Raw genomic sequence first — 20,226 nt, 5'->3', positions numbered from 1 at the left:
TTTGTGATTCTGAAACGCTTAAACTCGTGAGCCTTTTTAGGGATTGGAAAGATCCTGCTTGTTCCAGAACAAAAGACCAAAATTATCTGTACTTTCCAGGAGCAATGGCTATACCTCCGTGAGCAAGCCGAGCTTCACACATCAGTGTCTAAACGGCACAGTGTGTGTGTGCTGTGTAGGGGGCGAGCACGTCTGCTCTTCCGCGGCGACCGCAGGACGGCCGGCATCTCCTCACCGCTCCACAAACTCCTCTGCACGTTGAACTTCCCCCGGTGGAGGTGGGTCAGCACTAGAATTGTTTGGCCGAAGTGGGTGGATGACGACGTGCAGAAAACGTTTTCTCCTCGCACCTCACTTAAGCGTACGATGCTGTTGGCTAAATCCACTTGTCCTGTTTAATGAAGGTAGGACTCTTCTAAATATTGTAAAATCCAGTCAGCCTTTGCTGTAGGTTTAATCCTGGTAATCTAATTTACTCTTTATGAGAGTTGGGACCTTCGCAATTTCTTTTAAGTTGTAAATCCCACAGCTAATTTAGGAAAACAAGGGGGAATTTATCTTGCAATTCCTAGATAGCCTATAAGTAATCCTGAATTAGCAAATACTGCATTCCTAACCCGTAAATTGTGATGAAAACACCTGCTCTTCAGGATTACGAGGCCGACAAATAGGACATGTAAAGCGTCTAGTCCAGTTCCAGGCTGACGTCGTAGGTCCTCAATAACAGTCTTATAATGTAGTATCTATGAGTGTGAGCACCAGTTTTGACTACTGGGCTTTGAATTCTGAATCTGCCATTTACTTACTTTACGATCTTGGCAAATTACTTCCTTGTTCTATAGCTGTGTCCGTTTTGTAAAATGAGTGTAAAACCTATGATCTGCACCATGAGGTGCTGAGCCTTTAAACACCTTAACAATGTCTGCATGTAATTGCACCAAATAACTGGTAACTGTTGTTAGAGGTCTAATTAACAACTGCCACGTGCCAAGAGCTGTCCACACCGTATCATCTCGAGTCCACATACAGAACTGCCAACCCGTTCAGTGGCTGGGGCCCAGTGGCACCAAAAGCAGCGGTGAATGAGGTGCCTTTCTGGACCCCCAGTTATCTTGGCATACCTTAGGTGGCATATCTAGCAATTCCAGTGGGCTGAAGTGGGGGACAGGATATGGGAGTTCCATTTCTGTAGGTCGGTGTCCTGCCCTGTGGGCTCTGTCTGCAGCAAGTACTCATCTCACTTGCCTAGCCCTCACTCCGTTTTTTCTCTCACTGGCTGCCAGAGCAATCTTGGTAAATCCCAAGTCAGATGATGCCATTTTATCCTGAAAATCCTGCCGTGGCTTCCTGTTGTCTCACAGAAAGTCCATGCAACTCCGCCCACACAGGAGGCCCTCAGAATCCTCTGACTGCGCCTTTTCAGTCTGTGCCGGCACTGCCTTACACCTGGCTCCCTGACTGCACTGCTCCACGTTCCTTGATCCAGCTTTGCTGTGTCTTCCACAGGCCTCGATTCGTATCGATTCCTGTTTGGAAATTCCTTTCTGGCATCTCTCCTTGGTTAGAGGTTATTTCATCTTAAATCTTAGATATTACCTCCTTGGGGAACCTTGTTTGATGCCCTAGGCCGAGTTGGGTGACCCGTGTGGGGAGAGAGCCCTAGAAAGCAGTTTCTAGGCTCTCGGCCTCAACATAGAAAGGTGCTGGCTCAGGTAGTAAATGGCCATCAACCGTGATTGGATGGCCATCAGCTGTGGCTAGTTGGCCGTCATCTGTAACCAGTGAGCCATTGGCCACTAATATAACTGCCATGGCTACGCTAGCAGAAAATGGGGGCTAGCAAGAAGATGGGGGCTGAGCCTGCAAGCGGTGCAGTGAGGGTTGCAAACACTGAAGCTCCTGCTTCCTGTTTCTCCAACCCAGCCGCCAGCGAAAATATAGTGGTATGACTTCTCTATCTATGGCTCCGTGGGTGTTCCTTTTTGGCCTCACCATGTCCTACGTTCTTATGTGGGGAGCGGGACCAGAGACCCCGCCTGACACCCTGCATGACACCCCTCCTGTGCTTATTCCTGTCATATTTTATAGTAATTACTGTTTATCACTTCTCAATACTCCTTGAGATTGAGAATAGTATTTTCATTTTTGTCTCATATAGCAAGGTCTGGCTTTTTGGTCTGGCACATAGTAAGGACTACATACATATATGTAATTTATAAATAATATGTAGGTGGCCTATTTTATATCTATAAATGAGGAATTGAATCCAGAATTGCAAATTATTGCTCTATTGACCCCTACCTCCAGGTCTTACAGGGTCCGTGCTCAAACTCAAGCATGTACCACTATCACCTGCAAGGCTTGTTAAACTACAATGACTGGGTCCCCACCCCAGACTTTCTGATATAATAGGTCAAGGCTGGAACCCAAGAATTTGATTTCTAACTACTTTCCAACTCATGCTGTCATACCATTAGAACAAGGGTGTCCAAACTGCAGCCCGCGGGCCAGCTGCGGCCCACAATCCATTTTTAATTGGCCCGCAGCAAATTCCAAAAATATATTTAGTTTACTTAAATAAACCAGGTGAGGCAATACGTATTTCACCTCGAGTGAGTGGCCCGGCTCTTTGTATATTTTACCACGTATGGCCTTTGGTGAAAAATGTTGAAAAAAGTTTGGACACCCCTGCTTTAGAACCACAGCTTTCGGGAGAAAAAAATTTTTTTCTTTCACGTCTCTATTTACTTCTTCAATTTACCATCAGTGAGTTTAGATTTTCAAATTTGCCCACAATGACAGTGTTATCCAATAGTGTAGAGTCCAGTACTCATTGCAACGATGTTGAAAAGACTTTTTTCCTTGTAGAGGTATTATTACAAGGTGTATTGGTACTAGGTACCGTGGTATGTTGACTTTAAGATGTAAAAGGAAAAATTTTAAAGTCAAGGGGGCCATCTTGTGGTGACCATATCAATTCTGAAAACTTGACACATCAAAGCTCTTTCTGTAAGGAACCAAAGCTGGTGGGTGGGGGAGTCATTTTCTGGTGCATGTTCTGGCACCTGGAAAAATGTTTGCAGACTAATTATTTATATATTTTACTTAGTTTTCTCTTTACTTGGGAAATTTTTTTTCCACCATGTGGTGTCACTCTTGTGTCCTCAGTGGCAGATAATTTGATTGCACTGTCGTTTCCCTTGGTCGTTACAGCCTTGGAACTCTTAGATTCCACTCTCCTGTCAAGAGTTGTGGGGAAATTTTTATTTAATACCGATTCTTTTCATCAGGGTGGAATATTCTTTGTCACTTTTCATTTTAGGTGACATAAATAGTTGAATACCGCTAACTATTTTCTGGACTGACTGATTTATAACTTCTGAAGAAACGATGGAAAGCCAAGAGTTTATCGTAAGTCTTATTTCCTCTTTTCCTCCCTCTTCTTCCACGTTTCATAAATGTTGCTAGAGTTACCAGATTTTGCAATAAATAAACAACCTCCCCTGCAAAGAAACCCTAAAAGCAGGACACTCAGTTAAATTTGAATTTCAAGTAAAATAGTGAAAAAACTTTTAGTAGATGTGTGTATGTCTCAAATATTGCCCTGTATTTTATCTTGCAACTCTGTCTCTTGTCTACTATCCACATTTGTTTTCCAAAGTCCTTTGGAACAAATTCCTGGGTGGCTGTGGCCAGGAAATCATTTCTTTCTCTGGAAGAACTGCCATGTCTCTTCTGTCTAGCTCAACGGTTCTTAAACTGCTTGGTCTTAGGACCCTTTTTTACCCTTAAAAATTATTGAGGACCCCAAAGAATTTTTGATTGTTGGGCTTAGATCTATTGATGTGTTTCATATTAGAAATTGTAACAGAAAAATTTTAAATGCTTACTAATTCATTAAAGCACAACCCACTACATTTAAAATAAATTACACTTTTAATGAAAATAGCTGTATTTTCCAAAACAATAACAAAAAAAAACATGTTGAAAGAGTAGCATTGCTCTACATTTTTTTCAAATCGCTTTAACATTTGACTTAATTCTCAGATCTGCTTCTGCATTCAGTTTGAAATTGAATCTTGCAATGTTGCCTGTGCATAACTCTACTATAACTGTCCAAAGCAGTGAGAGTGAAAAGGAAGAGGACATCGTGGAAATCGTTTTGACCTCACAGACCCCTGAAAAAGTCTTGGGGACCTCCACAAGTCCCTGGACGCTACTTTGAGAACTGCCCATCATGAGTACTGTGTCACCCCACACGTTCCTCCCACTGATGACTAAAAGGCTCAGTTATTTTTGTTACTCAGTTAACTTTTCAGTTCTTACTTAGACTTTACTTCTCCACTTGCCTTTTACTACCTACTTTCTTTTTTTAATTGATTTTTTTGTAATTATTATGATATCTGTGCTTTTATTTTGCCAAAAGATGTTTTAAATATATTTTGTTTGTAGAAGAGTATAAAATATCTAACATTTAATATGCATAAATGGAAACCATTTTTTTACTTTATACTGTTGGAAATTAAGGTGCTATATACTCATCAAAAGATGAAGAAGTCAAAAGTGTGGCAAGATGGAGTTCTGAAGATCCCTCACATAGGAAACAAAGTAAGTGTAAAACATTTGACAGCAGAACCCAGGAGCTAGGTTCTTACCTCTTCATTGGATGTGAAAAAAACTTTGTCGGTGGTACAATGTTAGGTGTGCTCATAAGCTGACTTGATGTGAAAACAAGTTGTCGAATGATTCCCACATCATAGCGATTAATTTGTGCATTATAAAATTCAGTAAATGTTATTTGTTTTGATTTTGAATTAAATTTTGTTGAAACTTGAGGAATTTGGGCACATTTTTGCTTTAAAGGTAATAAGAGTAATAAGAGTTTAACTCTACAGAGACAACTGCCTGTTTAAATATATTTCTAATACAATCATGCTCATAGTGAAAAGGCACAGAGAGCTGACAGACCATTTTATGGTTTTTATTGACATATCATGATACTAGTTTTCACATGTACAATGTCATGATTTGATATTTGTATACATTGTAAAAGGGCCACCACAGTATATCTAGTTAACATCTGTCACCATACATAGTCACAAAACTTTCCTATTTTTTTCTTATGATGAGGACTTTTAAGATTTATTCTCTTAACAACTTTCAAATATGCAGCACAGTATGATTAATGTCACCATTACTGTACATTACACCCTCATGACTTATTTATTTTATAACTAGAAGTTTGTACCTTTTGATCCCCTTTACCCATTCACCCAGCCCCAACACCCCCTTTTTCTTTTCTTTTTTTAAATTTATCAAGAGCTTACTATGTGCCAGGTGTAATGCTTTAAATGTGTCCACTTAGCCCACACAAAACTCCGATTTGTTAGGTACTGTTTTTATCTTCAACATGAGATGGAGGCACCGAGAGGTGAAGTAGCTTGTCCCCAGATCTCACCCCGAGAGTGGAGGAGTCACGTGAATCTAGGCTTTTGGCTCCAGAATCCATATCCCAGCCATTCTACCGTCTCTTAATATTGCTGATTTAGAAGAACACCTTTATTACAGATGAGCTGACACGCCAATGATATTGGAGCCTTCTCAGCGAAGCCCACCACCCGCGGCCTAGCACTTGGGGGTCTCCACGTTTTGTCTTTATTCCGCACATTTGTTGTGAAGTTAGCACAACAGAGCTTTCAGTGTAGAAAGGCTGCATGTTATTATTATCTTTCAAATTAACATGTAATTTATTAAAACAAAATTAAAAGAAAAACCAGCTTTTCCTGAAGCTTCAAGTTCAACTTAAAAATCCTATTAAATTTATAAACTTAGTTTAGTTTCACTTTCAGTAGAGTTGAACAAGGAAGATACTTTTAATAATCAGTCTATTGACAAACAATCCTAAATATTTTAAATTAAATTTGTAAATTTAATATATTTTACTTTCTTTCTTTAGCGTTACATTGCCCTAACAAACAAAAGCCTCCAGAGGACTTTTATTTTTCTTTTGATCACCATTTATTTGATCCTTTTCACCCTTTTCTACCACCCCCCTCCTCCCTTACTCTCTGGTAACCACTATTGTATGTGTCTATGAGTTTTTGTTTCTTCATTTGTCTTGTTCTTTTGTGGAAACACTGATTTTTAACAGCTTTATTTACATACAATTCACACTTTTCAGTTCACCCATGAAAAGTATACAATTCACTGGGTCTTAGCATATTCACAGAGTTTTGCAGCAATCACCAAAATGTGATTTTAGGACACTTGTCACCCCAGAAAGAAATCCCACCCCCCCTGGAGTCCCTACTCGGTGTGCAACCGCAGCCCTAAGCACCACTAATGCACTTGCTGTCGCAGCAGGTTTGCATGAGTGGGTGCTGCAGCATGTGCACTTCTGTGGGTGACTGCTTTCATTCAGTGCTCTTGTCGTGTGTGTCCATGTTGAACCATTACCAACACTTGGTTCCCTTAGTTGCTGAATAATATTGTATGGATTTATCCCACTTTATCAATTCATCAATTGGTGGACGCTTCAGTTTCCGCTTCTTGACTGTATGAATAATGCTGATAGGAACACTTGTGTGCCATGTTGGTTATTTCTCTGTCTGCCTGGAAGTGGAACTGCTGGACCATGTGGTCACTCCAGGTTTACTCTTTTAAGGAACTGCCAAACTCCAAAGTCATGGAAACAGCAGCATGTAAGGGGCTAGTGGAGAAGCTGTTGTGAAATGGCTGGAGACATAAGAAGAAAGCCAGAAAATTCTGATCATCCCAGCCTCCTATTTCCCCCCATCTGTCACACACCTCGCAGACAGTCGTCTTGTTCCCCAGGCTGATGGTGTATTCCGAGCACGGGTCGTCACCCTAACCCCTGCGCTCCCCGTTACGTAATCTCCTCACTGGCCTTGTCTCCCGTTGCCATCCCACACTCCAGTTTGCCTGCTTCCCAGCTCCATCCCACAGCTCCCGGAAGGGGCTGAGTTATTGAGCCTCTGTGAGCATGCCTTTGCTTTCTGTAGGAAGGGGCAGGTGTTAGTGAACATTAAGGGTGATGCACTGCTGACCCCTGTTAACGAGGAGGGTCATGCCTTCCTCACATGGGGTAAGGCAGCTTTGATTTGCTGTTCAAGATGTTTAAGAAAAGCAGAATTACATTGTGTCCGTTTTAACATTTATTTTCTTTTAATATAGGCAATTTTATATGATGACAAAGGAGAATGTTTGGAGAGTTTATTTCTCAAATGCCTTAAGGTATTTTAATGTTTTAATGTGTCTACCCTATTTTTAACTTACTCATAAGAAATCTCTTTAAATCTTTTTGTGAATGTTGTTAAATAGTATCGTCATGGTACAAATACTAGTGATTACAGCTAGTATTTATTGAGTATTTGTTATTAGCCAGACTCTGCTAAACGCTTTTAGACACTGTTTCATTTAATCTTACCACCCCTGGGAATGTAGATCAAGAGTGCCACACGGATGAGGAGCTTGCGCACGCTCAGCATGGCAGGTGGGCTGGGACGGAGCACAGGACGTGGCTCTAGTCTAACCCTGTCCCATGCTTGTGACAGGCACAGAACCACAGTGGGAATATTTTGTGAACTCATTCCTAGTTAAAATATTTTCTCATACATTTATTCTGTGTTTTTCCCCAGTGGAGAAAGCAAGGAAGGGGGACTAAAGGCATATTTCACTGTAAATGTGAAGAATAAGGATGTTAAGAGTTGTTCCTTCAGCGTTCATTTCCCACTTTCATGTGCTGCCTGGGTCTGTCTGCTCTGCTGTAAGATGCAGACCATCGACAGACTTTGCTGTTGGTCTGAAGATTAGAAATAGTTTGTGTAGACTGCAGGGCAGTGACTCTAGAAGTGTTAAGTGCATGTTCTTATTCCCATTGTGTTGATTTTGGCCATGATATTTGATTCTAAATTCTAGATGACAGTAATAGTGGTTCTAGTGTTTTTATATTTATCAAAAGAGGGTGTAGGAGAAACACTCTTTTATAAGATGCTTAATTGATGGTAATTACTGTTATTATTTCATTTAAATCATTCCATTAACAGATTAAGTACATTATCTGATAATACACAGGTTTTGTGTATTATACACTAGGTTGATAATTTTATTTTTATGCTGCAGTCAGACATGGTGGTAAGTGCTGTATTTTGTTTTGCAAGGTGATTGAAAATGCTTTTTTTGAATATGATTGTGTAAGCAACTGATACTTTATAATAATATTAAGTTTATGGTAATTATGAGTTTGTAATTCTCATTCATTTATGAAGACAATTGATATTTAATAGCTCTAATTTTCAAAAATTACAATTCTTGTGTGGATTCTAAATGAACTTGAGAGGAGGCATATTTTCTTGCTTGTATTGGTGTTGGCAGCATGGAACATGGCCTCATAGAGGTCCCCAGTATGTGCTTTTGAATAAATGGGGAAACTTTTTGTCGTATTATTATCTTTTTTATGCTTGTTGGTAGTTAACTAGTGCATAGTAAATAAACAATTTAGTTATTGATCCATTCACTCAGTAACTTCATTGAATATCCATTGTCTTGCTAGTGTTAGAAAGCTTCCTGGAACACATGATCAAATAGTTAGACATATATGGATTTAACATATATTCTTTAAAATTTAGGTGAAACCTGGAGATGACTTAGAAAGTGATCGATACTTAATCACAGTCGAGGAGGTTCAAGTTGCCGGAAGCATAGCTCTCCCACAGGATGCTGTTAAAGAAGCACCAGACTCAAATTCAAGAAGATGTCTTCCCTCTGGCCGCACCCTCGGATGTCGGCCTGCAGGCTTGAAAAGGAAGTTTGCTGTAAGTTTCTCTGTTGAAAATAGTAAGTCAATGTGCATTTATAAAATCAGTAGTGAAAATTGAAGCTGTTGTGCTCTATCATTCATACGGTACTGCATAGTATATGCTCAGGTGGAGAGAGAGTACTCCCTCATTAGAAAGATGTTAATGACAATGAATTTGCATTTCATTTATTTGTCTTAATTTTTTTACATTGGGGAATATTGGGGAATATTGGGGAATAAGGGTGTTTCTCCACCACCCATCAGCTCCATGTCAAGGCATTGTTTTCAATCTAGTTGTGGAGGGCTCAGCTCACTGGCCCCTGTGGAAATCGAACTGGCAACCTCGGTGTTATGAACACTGCGCTCCACCCAACTGAGCCAACCGGCTGGCTCTGGACTTGCATTTTAACCCCGCAAACCGTGTATCTTATTGTTACTTTACCTTGCAAAACATACACATTCCTTTTTATTTCTTATTATCTTTTTTTGTTTGTTTGTTTTTGGCCAGTTCACTTCACATTTCTTTATCGGCAATAAAACAGCTAATAATTGTTTTATTATTTTTAGGGTGTCCAGGGACCACATGAAGTGCCAAAGAAAGTGGTTATTACGGAGGATGGTGCCTCCGCTGCGTCGGCTGAGGCTAAGATTCGCGGCCCTGGTTTTCTTTCTCCATCCTGCAGCACCCCTGCTCTGTTTTCTGCTGGCAGCGTGCCCACAGACCTCGAGAACACCGCCACCTGCAGGAGCGGTCGCCCTTCCTCCGCGGCGGCCTCTGCTCCGTCCTGCAGGACGAGCTCAGAAGCGCTGTGTGCAGAAAACCACTTTTGCTCTCCTGTCAGTTCTGTAAATGAGCATTCAGATTCTTTACTGACCAATGAGCCCACGAAAAGAGCTAGTTTGGCGTCTCCCTGTTTGGGAGTCTCCCAGAGCACCAGAAGCAGAGCACAGATCGTAGCGCTGCTGAAGTCCACGTCAGCGGGCATGTCTGAGCAAGTGAAGCCTGAGGTTACAGAGTGTTTCCCTCGGGGACAACCGCTAGGAGGTTTGAAAATCGCCACGAAGCCAGAGTGCTTCATCGAGCAGGAAGAGTGTGCGGAGGTGAGAACAGAAAGTTTACACGACCAGCGTCAGTCAGAAAATACAGTGAAAAGCGGAAGCCAGTGGGCCGTGCGTTCATCCTGGCAGAGCTCACCTGTCCACTCTCCTGCAGGTGGAAATAATCCAGAAAGGAAACCCATGGCCCTGGGAGATAGAATGAATTTACATTTGGAAGATCTCTTGGTACAAAAAGAGATCCAGTTCTTTGAAACATGTGCTGAAAATGCAGAAATGTCTAATGAAGACAAGCTAGTAGATAATAATTACCAATCCTGGGGTCAGAAAGGAACATTAGAAATTACTTCCTTCTGTGAAAGCAACAGCCTACCTGTTGCCAGTGGCAATGTAGAAAATGATGGCTCATTATCAGAATCTGACGTTCAAGAGGATATTAAAATGCCTGTTAAGCAGAATGACCAGATGTGTGTGAAAGGGTCGCTTCTCACTAGAGAAGATGCTCGGGAGGCAAATCTGTGTGGAACCCCAGGAAAGCGGTATAAAGAGGCTGTGTCTGGTTTGGCAGGACCTGAACGTCTACAAAGCGTGTCTTTACCACGTGAGCAATCCAGCATGTCTGCTGCCAACACTGACGTGTTTTCTACAAGTAATGCTGCTGGTAGAAGTCTTTCTACTGTTCATGAACCCGAGAGGCATGTCACACAACCAGTTTTGGAGGTGACTTTTAACCTGAACAATTTTGAAACCAGTGACACTGAGGAGGAGTCACAGGAAAGCAATGAAATTTCCCAGGAGTCAGGGTGTTGGGTACAGGAAACTTTGGGTAATGACTGCAGGCCAGATGTTCAGAGGAGATGTGAGGATGACAGCCATGAAGTCATCAGCAGTGAACACTGGCCGCGCTTAACGTCCATTGGGGGTAAACCTGCAGAGACATTTCCTGTTGAAGAGACTCTTCCTGCCCAGTTTTGTGGTCAGACTCGTGTAAGTCTTGACCCAGGAGCCTGGAAGTCTGGAAACACTGGAGAAGAACCAGAGGAAGATGGTGGTTCTGACTCAGCTTTAGAGTGGACTGGGGGTCTGTATAATGAAGATGCTAATAAATCTGTCCAAAAAGTTGGAATGAACTATGATTTTGCTTCCCTCCCGAATCAATCTAAAGGTAAAACCTCAAATTTACATCTTCTTCATTTTTTAAACATGGCCTCTAATCAAACCCCTGAAAACAGCCGACCTTTAGAGCGGGCCCAGCCTCAGCCCTCTACCGTGGGAAGTGGCGCAGCTAAAGAGGAGGAGCAGGCTTTCCCGACAGACCTTGGCAGTAATGACAGGGCCCCTCCATTGAGGGCCACTCACAGTCACTCCGACACATATGCTGCGGCCCTTGATCAGTCAAGCCACTCAGTTTCCAGCTCCTTGTGCTGCCCTGGGGGAGGAAGGCATCCTGTCTTCAGAGACAGACAAGCACATATTTCTGAATCTGACCACTCTGGACTAGGTACTGCTGGAGAAAGCACACAATACAGGCCTGCTGCCAGGAATTCTTCAGACCTTCCTAGGTCGGGAAATAACATTGCCCTTTTAAAATCATTGTCTGAACACAGTACGGCTTTGGAAGGCTTGGAAATACTGAGAAGGAGAAGCACGGCCTCTGGGCAGCTAGGAGCTGTGCATACATGCGAGCCGGAGAGCAGCCCTGGAGGTTAGAGTGGCACGTCTGTTTGGGGTGGTTCTCTCTGTTGCTGAACGGGTGAGAGGTGCTTGCTCTGCAGGCTGCATTAACTGCACTGCACTAGGTAGTACCTGTACTTGGTAAAGTCAGCTCTAACAGAAGAGCCGTGGGCGGGGAGTCTCTTTCCTGTCACCAGCCCTCAGCCAGCCCCTCAGAGCCACAGTCTCCGTCCAGAAGTGCTCCTCGCATGTGAGGGCACCGGTAAGCCACGGGTGTGCATGCACGATGCACTCCTTGCACACATTTGTGGACAAGAGCCAGGAGACACTAAAGAAATCGTGAGTTCATGCTGATCATCTCTAATTCCAACTCTGCTGCATTCCACAGTTGTGTTTCTTTGTTCCCACACTGAGAAAGAGCTCTGGGTCCCCAGTCACATCAGTCTGTTCACTTCCTCAGTTCTACCGGACATACCAGATGGTTACATCAATCTCTCTGCCAGCAGAAACAGTGGGTAACATGCACAAATCCTCTGGGGTTTTTTGTTTTGTATGTAGAATACATCCTACTGACAGTATAGAGATGAGCATTACATTACGTTCAACGTCCTTGGGTTATTTTTTCCCCTTCAAACGATTAAGTCACCATTTGATGTATCATGAAGTTCATTGCTTATGTTTACTATGAGGGCTTTGGGGGCCATCCTTGTTGATTTATTTTTATTTCTGAGTGTAAAATACTAACCTGGTTCATACGTCAGCCATATAAAAGCGTACACTCGGGTCCCTCCTTCTGCCTTCATCCTGTTCCTACCTACCTGCTGTAGGTAACCACATGTCATGCCTGCTTTTCTTTGGGCAAACACAAAGCCCTCCATATATAAGTTCTTGTTTCCCTTGTTCAACAGGAGACCCCATACTCTGCATTCTTTAGCTCCTTGCTTTTCCCTTTATAGTGTATTCTGGACGTCGCTTCGTATCTTCAGAAGACGCATCCTTATGTTTACAGCGTGTAAGATTCCCGGGTGGATGAGTCAGTGATGCCACCAGCCTGCCACATTTTCTGTTACAGATGATGTGACTGCAGTAACCTTATTTATCTGTATAAACACCCAGGTGTTTGCATAGTGTTGGAGGTGGCTTCCAGGGCACTTTCCTAGCTGTAGGCAGGGATGCTGGGTAAAAGTGTGTCCCCACAAACGCTTCAGAATTCCTTCGGCAGGAACCCACGCCCTCTCACTCCCACCAGGAAGGTGTGAGTGCCTGCTTCTCCATAGCCTTGCCTACAGACTGTGTTGGAGGCTTTTTGCCAACCTAATAGATGAGAAATGGCATTCGTGTATTTTAAATTTGTATCTCCATTACTACAAGTGAAATTGAGCTTCTCTTTATATGTTTAATCATCATTTGTGTGTCTCTTTCATGTATTGTCTGTTCCACCCCTTGTCCAGTTTTTTAATGGTTGTTGGTCTTTTCCTTCTCCTTGATTTGTACAAATTTTTTATATATGAGATTTTCGCCCTTTGCCTCTGCTATATGTTGCAAGTATTTTCTTTCAGTATGTCATTGGTCATTTAATTTTGCTTATGGTATGTTGCCAACAACATTTTCCAAAAGAAAAAGAATATAGAAGATAGGAGTAAATACTACATACACATGAATGCAAATGAGCAATGTACTTGATGATACTCAAAGAAAAGGTAAAATTGAATTCTTAAGGCCAGCCCAGTGGCTCAGGTGGTTGGAGCGCCGGGCTCCTAATGCCGAGATCGTGTGTTTGATTCCCATATGTGCCAGTGAGCTGCCTCCTGCACAGCTAAGACTGAATAATGGCTCTCCCTAGAGCTGGGCTGCCGTGATTAGCCGGTGGCCAGCGTGAGTGGCCGGCAGCTGGTGAGAGCTGCCGTGAGCAGCCCACTGACAACCAACTGCTTCAGCAGGGGCAGCACAAGGTTCATAACACCAGCATGGGCCAGGGAGCTGTGTCCTTGTGTCCTACACAACTAGGCTGAGAAACAACTGCTGGAACCTGAGTGTGCGTGTGTGAGGGGCAGGAGGCAGAACAAGGGGGAAAAAATTGAACTCATATGAATATCTCAAGGATTCTTGAGGAAAATAGGAATACATTTTTGTACATACTAAAATGTTTCTTTAAAATATAGTTAAATTTGATCATGATTTTTATAGTTTATTTTCTAAAAAATTAAGGGAAAAACTTGAATAATAAATGTGGGTAGATAAAATTATATAATGTCATATCAGGATATAAATTCCTACGATGAAGATTTAGGAATTATAGAATTCAGTTTTGGGGATCGCTCTTTTTCTCATCAATTTGGAGAATAGGATCCGATTCGACTCTCTCTTGCAGTAGCTGTGTTCCAGGAATCAGTGCCCAGTGCTTTTAGGGGAAACACAGGGTCATCTTCCCGAAAACCTCTGGGCAGAGCATTTGTATCCCCCAGTCAGTACAAACCTTATGTGTTTCCATGTAAAGACACTTTACTTGATTTATATATACATATATACATATATATATGTATATAAAATTGAACTATATATATAATTGAAATATAAATATATACATATTTTTATATATATACATATATAATATGTATATATATAAATATTATATATATATATTTAATATATATTTAATATATATTAAATATATATATATATATTTATATTTAATATAATCTTTAATATATATATATATATATTAAAGATTTTATTGGGGAAGGGGAACAGGACTTTATTGGGGAACAGTGTACTTCCAGGACTTTTTTCCAAGTCAAGTTGTTGTCCTTTCAGTCTTAGTTGTGGAGGGTGCCATTCAGCTTCAAGTTATTGTCCTTTCAGTTTTAGTTGTGGAGGGCGCAGCTCAGCTCCAGGTCCAATTGCCATTGCTAGTTGCAGGGGTCGCAGCCCCACCATCCCTTGTGGAAGTCGAACTGGCAACCTGGTGGTTGAAAGGACGCGCTCCAACCAGCTGAACCATCCAGAAGGCAGCTCAGCTCAAGGTGCCGTGTTCAATCTTAGTTGCAGGGGGCGGAGCCCACCATCCCTGTGGGATTCGAGGAGTTGAACCAGCAACCTTGTGGTTGAGAGCCCACTGGCCCATGTGGGAATTGAACCAGCAGCCTTTGGAGTTAGGAGCATGGAGCTCCAACTGCCTGAGCCACCAGGCCGGCCCTTGATTTATATTGTTGATTCATTAACACTGAACTCAGGGCCAACAGCTCTGTCTGTGACTCCTCCCTGAATGAAGCTTACCTAACACACGTTTTCTGCACTGGACATCACAGCCACTCACAGCGCCGTGCGTAGGGAACATTTTAAATAGCAAAGCAACCCAGAAACCCCAGAACGTGAAAAATGTACTAAGTAGACCACAAAAAGGACACTTGATAGTGTCAGAGCGGAGACAAGGCAGAGTCGCCTTGCTTCCTCCAAGGATGAGCCATTGGCGAGTCGTTGGTGGCTCCCACGGCTCTCCACGGCTCCCATGGCTCCCCACAGCTCCCATGGCTCCCCACAGCAGAGTGATCTCAGGATACTGGTTTGGGTTACACAAATTTTAGTAGGCAGAATCTGCATAATGAGGATTGACTATTTGTTTTCTGATATAAACATATTTCTTTAAAAAGGATTGAGTTGGTTTTCTGGAGAGTCAGAAAATTGAGTCTATTTATTGGAATGTAACAAATTCACAAAATTTTATACAGAACTTTTTCTCCAGTGTGTTAAAGTTTTTGTGAGATGATTGAGTTTACCTTAGAAATGTTAGTTTAGAATTCTGTTCTTGAGTGAAGGCAGTAAAGGAAAAACATCAGTTTTCGTCTAGTGCCTTCTTAAAATTCTTTTTAAAAATAACATTAAGTTCCAAAATCCACTTGTTTTTGTCTCATTTAATGTATTCTCAGTTTTTAACAGGAAAATAATGAAACCAGAAATAAATTTGCTGAAAAGTGAAGTTTATATCAGATACAGCTATGATTTTTTACAGTAGTAATTGCTTTAAAGCAATAGTCTTCTTTGTGTCTGTAGAAGAAATTGATCTGTAGAAGAAATTGAGATGATGGAATATGAACTTTTTCTTTTAAGAAAACAATTCTATTCATAAGCAGGTACCAGTAAGTGTTATGGCCTCGGCACCCATCCCTCGCCTGTGACCTTGTCCTGTCCTTGTTCAATGGATGCTGACCCAGCACCACTGGTGTCCTGGTCGTCAGGCCTCAGCTGAAATGTCACATCCCTTGAGAGCTCTTCCCAACCATCTTGCTAAAATTTCTTCATCCCATCTCCATGGATGTGAAACACTGGTGTCAGTCTGAATTTGCCTGGTTTATTTGTGTGCTGTGTCCCACCCTTTCCGAGGGGTGGTGTTTGTCCCTTTCACTGCTTTTCCCCAGGGCCTGGCCCGCTGAGCATAGAAAGAAATTGAGGTTTTTCTCAACAGTGACCAAGACTTTGCCACATCTTTAAGTTATGCTACTTGTTGCATTCATTTTAGAAATAAGTTCTAAAAACTTTCAGAGTGCTGCTCTGTGTGTTGTGAATAAAATCTTTTTGCTTTGTGCACTGCAGTTGGGAAACCATGGATTTCCGTAGTTCCACGAGCTAGAACAACATCTCCTCGTCTGAACCAGGATTCTCAGCAGGTATGTTATTTTTTCTATCAGTATAGTCTTTTATTTTGATATAGAATGTTCTGTAGTTTTCAGTGAGGGTGTAACAAAACAGAGGGTCCCAAGCTATCTAGGTCTGTGATGTTACCTCCTACTCAGTAATATTTCCATTGCGTCCCTCTGCCGCAAGAAATACCTACCAGTTCTGCATACTACGTACTCAGCCGTATTAACTTAAGCATTGTGTCTTCATAATGCAGTAGGCATTTTCCTTTTATTTTCCCACTTTTGTTGAGAAATAGTTGACATGACATTGTATGAGTTTAAGCAATACGATGTAATTGATACATGTGTGGATATGGTGACATGATCCCCGGGAGCATTATCTTGTGGAGAAAACACATTACTGATATATGTGTCCGTGGGCACGCCCAGCGAACCCTGGAATAGATTAGATTTCTTGTTCCACATTGATTTTCACTTGTTCATTGATTTTTATAGCAATTTCTGAAAATGCAGCTTCACAAAGATAGGATGTCGGTGAAGGAAGTGCTGAGAGCTGAGCAGTTTGTCTGGTGTCTGACAGATGTCCAGAGATACTCTACTTCACTCACATTTCAAGCATCTTGTGAAGCCCCGTTGTCATTGTGGCACCAAAGTCCCTCGCTGCCTGCACACTGGGGACCTTGGCAGGGACTCAGAGTCACAGCACTAATGAGGTGCAGAAATTCTGCAGTAAATCACCCAGGTCCCCGCTTCTCAGTTGGGACAGCACTTTTATTACATGGCCCTGTTCTTTCCAGCAGACGGTCTGCAGCAAAGAAATTGAAATGACACTAGAGGAAGATACAAGCTTACTTACTAGAGTGAGTAAGTAAGTAAGTAATTAAGTAAGTAACTTACTCTAGTAAGTTTGTATCTTACTCTAGTTTCAATGTTTCCAGTCTTTTTTTTTCTTTTAAGAATCTTGATTCCTCCCCACCCCTGCATTACCTTTAAATACAGGAAAAGAGTGAAGAAAAAATAAAACTTACCCTACCATTCAGAGATAATTCAGAGATAATCCAGCTTTTTTCTGGCCTATTTTTAAACATATGGTTAGACTGATATGTGTCAATAATTTTATATCCTTTTCCCTTCATGTCATATTTTCTCACATTATTAAAAACTTTTCATAAATACATCTTTTAAAAGTTACATTTCATCCTATGGATACCCTACGCTTTGGACAAAGAGTTCATGGTTTTTGAATATTTAGATTATTTCCAGCATTTTGCTATATAAAAACTTTAGTTTTTATACATAAATCATTGTGTACGTTTTAAGTTCTTTTTTTTCAATCTGATTCCCAGAAGTGGGACTAATAACTTGAAAGGCTTGCAACAGCTTCCTTAAGGTTCTTGATAAATCTCGTCAAATCTAAAAATCTTACTGTTTCACAGCATGCACATTTGTTTCATGTCATATTCACCAGTACTGTTAAGATCTTTTTAAATTCTTGCAAAGTGAACATAATGTTTAATCAACATTGAGTTTTTATTTCTTTGATTGTTGGGTATGGTGTTCTTATATTTATGTCTAATAAAATTTATATTTATGTTGTAACTTGCTATTGCCTTTGGTCTGTCTTATATTAGTGTTCAAGTTCTGTGATGATCAAAGAAAATGAAGTTGAAGCCAGTGAACCACTTCAGTCTTTGCAGGTGAGCTAACTTTCAGAGTGTAAAGGAACCAGGAGTCACAGTTGTATATCAGGGTATGGCCTATGATTTGGTGTTTGCATTTTTATCTTGTCAGCTCTCAAACTCGTTTGCAACCAGTTACCCTGTGATACTCATTTAGACGAGCCTGCTGCTTTTGTATAAATGTCCTGTATGGTCTGTAGGATTTGGTAAATAATGGATCTTTTATAGAAAGCTGATTTTGCAAACCTGCAAGCATCACCTAATCCAAGAATTGTCATTGACAACTACAGCTGGGCTTGCAGGTCTGTGGCCTAAAATGGAACAGAATAAGACAGACAAAGTCCATGCTATGGGGACTCAATCATTTATCACCTTGACACAGCAAGTTCAAATATAAGGTCATAAGCAGTCGCAACTGCAGAGTGGAGCTCGCAGATGACCGCCTACTTACTGGGTTTGTCCATGTGAAAAAATAGGGCTCAAACTTTTTCAAGGACAGTTGTCATAGCATAAACTGCAGATAAACATGATCACTGCATGTTCTTCCATAATGAGTTGCCATTCGAAATAAATGTTACATATTTTTAAAAAATCTGTTGTACTCTCACAGTAATGAAAAAGGTCTTACAGTCTTGCAAAAATATTTTAATCTTTTTAGCATTGATACAGGAGGACACTTGTGTTTGTAATGGCTTTCTCACAGCCCCTCTAAGACAGCCTCATGGCGACTACTAGTGGTAGAAGGAACTTTCAAACTGAATGTTAGGGTGTACCTTTGAGGGCACCTCACGTGCCGCTGTCACCTTATTTCTGTGTGATCAGCTACACACAGCAAAGGAACCATCAACAGAGGTTACCTTCCAATTAGTTTTTAAACTCACTGGATTAGGGGATTCTAATTCTAAGATAATCAGTTGAATGTTTTTAAAAACTACTTGGTTGACAGTTGCGTTATTAAAGGAAAGTGACCATTATTTGAAGAAATACACTATGTTACCTCTGCTATTGAGGATTTTTTTTACCATATTTTTAAACATAAAACAATTGTTTCTCCAGATGAATTCATTTTCTCAGTCTAACTCATTAAAAATTCTGGTTATTTTCTGTGGTTACTTGAACCGACAATGACTAGTTGCTGTTGTCTGTGTCTTGCGTTTTATGGTTGCTAGATGATCCATTCTTTAAATAAAGTGTTTACAGTGCTTTTTCCTTGAGTCTCATACTAATTTTTGGATTAAATAATCTGCATTGACATAAGCATTAGTTTTGATGGCTGATTTATAATGTACTCAACAATTTTTTCTAGTGTTAAAAGATTCACTTAAAGTTTTAGAATTAAAGTGTCAGATGCCTGGTGTTAACTTGGTAGCACAGTCCCTTCTCGCTGGGACACTGTTGCCTGGTGGCTTGTGTATGTGCTGAGAGAAGCAAGGCGAGATGACAAACAAGCGTGTTTACAAAGGGCAAACTGAACTTGAAGTTTTGGGAGTATTTTCCCATCAAACTCATGAACCTCCTACAAAACTGTTGGAGCTAACTCACTTTTGATATTTTGTTCTAGTTCTTTTCCTTGGGAAGTGAAGAAGAGACAGCTTTTGCAGCTGTTCTTCCTAAACAAACAGAGAGAAAAGCCTGTGACCCTAAGGTAAACGTGGTGAAGAACATTGGTTTTCTAAATGTTTTTCTGCTGTTTTCACACAGCGATCAGTTTTCATCCGTGGGTTAGGGAGCATCATGAACTGACCTGGTTTTAAGAACAAGAGAAATGAGGACTCCGACCCCCCATTTGGTCTTGAGCCCCCTCTACTTCTGCTAAGCTAACCAGTATGTGTATGTAGACACCGTGGGCTGGACGTGACGGCCTGTGAAGTGCAGAACAAGCTACAGTCTCTGTAGCCTATCTCCCCACAGCCACCCACCCTCTGCTTCTGAGTTGGAAATGGACATAGCCCAGGCCCTAAGCAGTGCTGCCTACTCCACTGAAATGATGGACAACAGTGGACAGGTGGCCGGGTTTCCTAATAGTGATTGTAGGGCTAAAACCCAACAGCACGCATGGCAGCCTGGAGAAGGGGCATCTACCTGCTTCTGGGGAAGCGTACTCCCCATTCAACAAAGCAGGAATAGACAGCATTCACTGCTTGAGACTTTTTACATTGAAATGTGTATGTTTTAAAATTCAGAATGTTATTTCCAACAAAAGTCCTGTATAGGGAGCATTTTAGAATTTACTTTCCTTTCAAATGTGTGATTTAGAATATTCGTTCTTAAATAAGAGAATATTCAGGTTATGCATTATTGTCATTTTATCAGTTAGAAACAAATTCAGCCTTGATGTACATCCCTTTGGCTCTATTAGCAG

The 20,226-nt window shown here is 41.3% G+C and overlaps 1 protein-coding gene across 1 annotated transcript in view; it reads left to right on the top strand.

The window, feature by feature from the left end:
• Nucleotides 1-313: 313 nt before the first annotated feature.
• ZGRF1 (zinc finger GRF-type containing 1) overlaps nucleotides 314-20,226 on the top strand; it is a 59,244-nt gene continuing 39,331 nt past the window's right edge. Inside the window, exons 1-9 of the mRNA XM_081076479.1 lie at nucleotides 314-404; nucleotides 3,323-3,411; nucleotides 4,528-4,608; nucleotides 7,195-7,254; nucleotides 8,649-8,834; nucleotides 9,386-10,796; nucleotides 16,139-16,212; nucleotides 17,832-17,882; nucleotides 19,426-19,509. Of these exons, the coding sequence (XP_080932605.1) occupies nucleotides 3,391-3,411; nucleotides 4,528-4,608; nucleotides 7,195-7,254; nucleotides 8,649-8,834; nucleotides 9,386-10,796; nucleotides 16,139-16,212; nucleotides 17,832-17,882; nucleotides 19,426-19,509 (1,968 nt within the window). The 5' untranslated portion in view covers nucleotides 314-404; nucleotides 3,323-3,390. The remainder of the gene's footprint in view (nucleotides 405-3,322; nucleotides 3,412-4,527; nucleotides 4,609-7,194; nucleotides 7,255-8,648; nucleotides 8,835-9,385; nucleotides 10,797-16,138; nucleotides 16,213-17,831; nucleotides 17,883-19,425; nucleotides 19,510-20,226) is intronic.

The sequence above is a fragment of the Rhinolophus hipposideros genome (genome assembly GCF_964194185.1).
Source record: "Rhinolophus hipposideros genome assembly, chromosome: 16".
Lineage (NCBI taxonomy): Eukaryota > Metazoa > Chordata > Mammalia > Chiroptera > Rhinolophidae > Rhinolophus > Rhinolophus hipposideros.
Note: the sequence above shows the minus strand (reverse complement) of the source record. Positions and strands in the feature narration are given on the sequence as shown.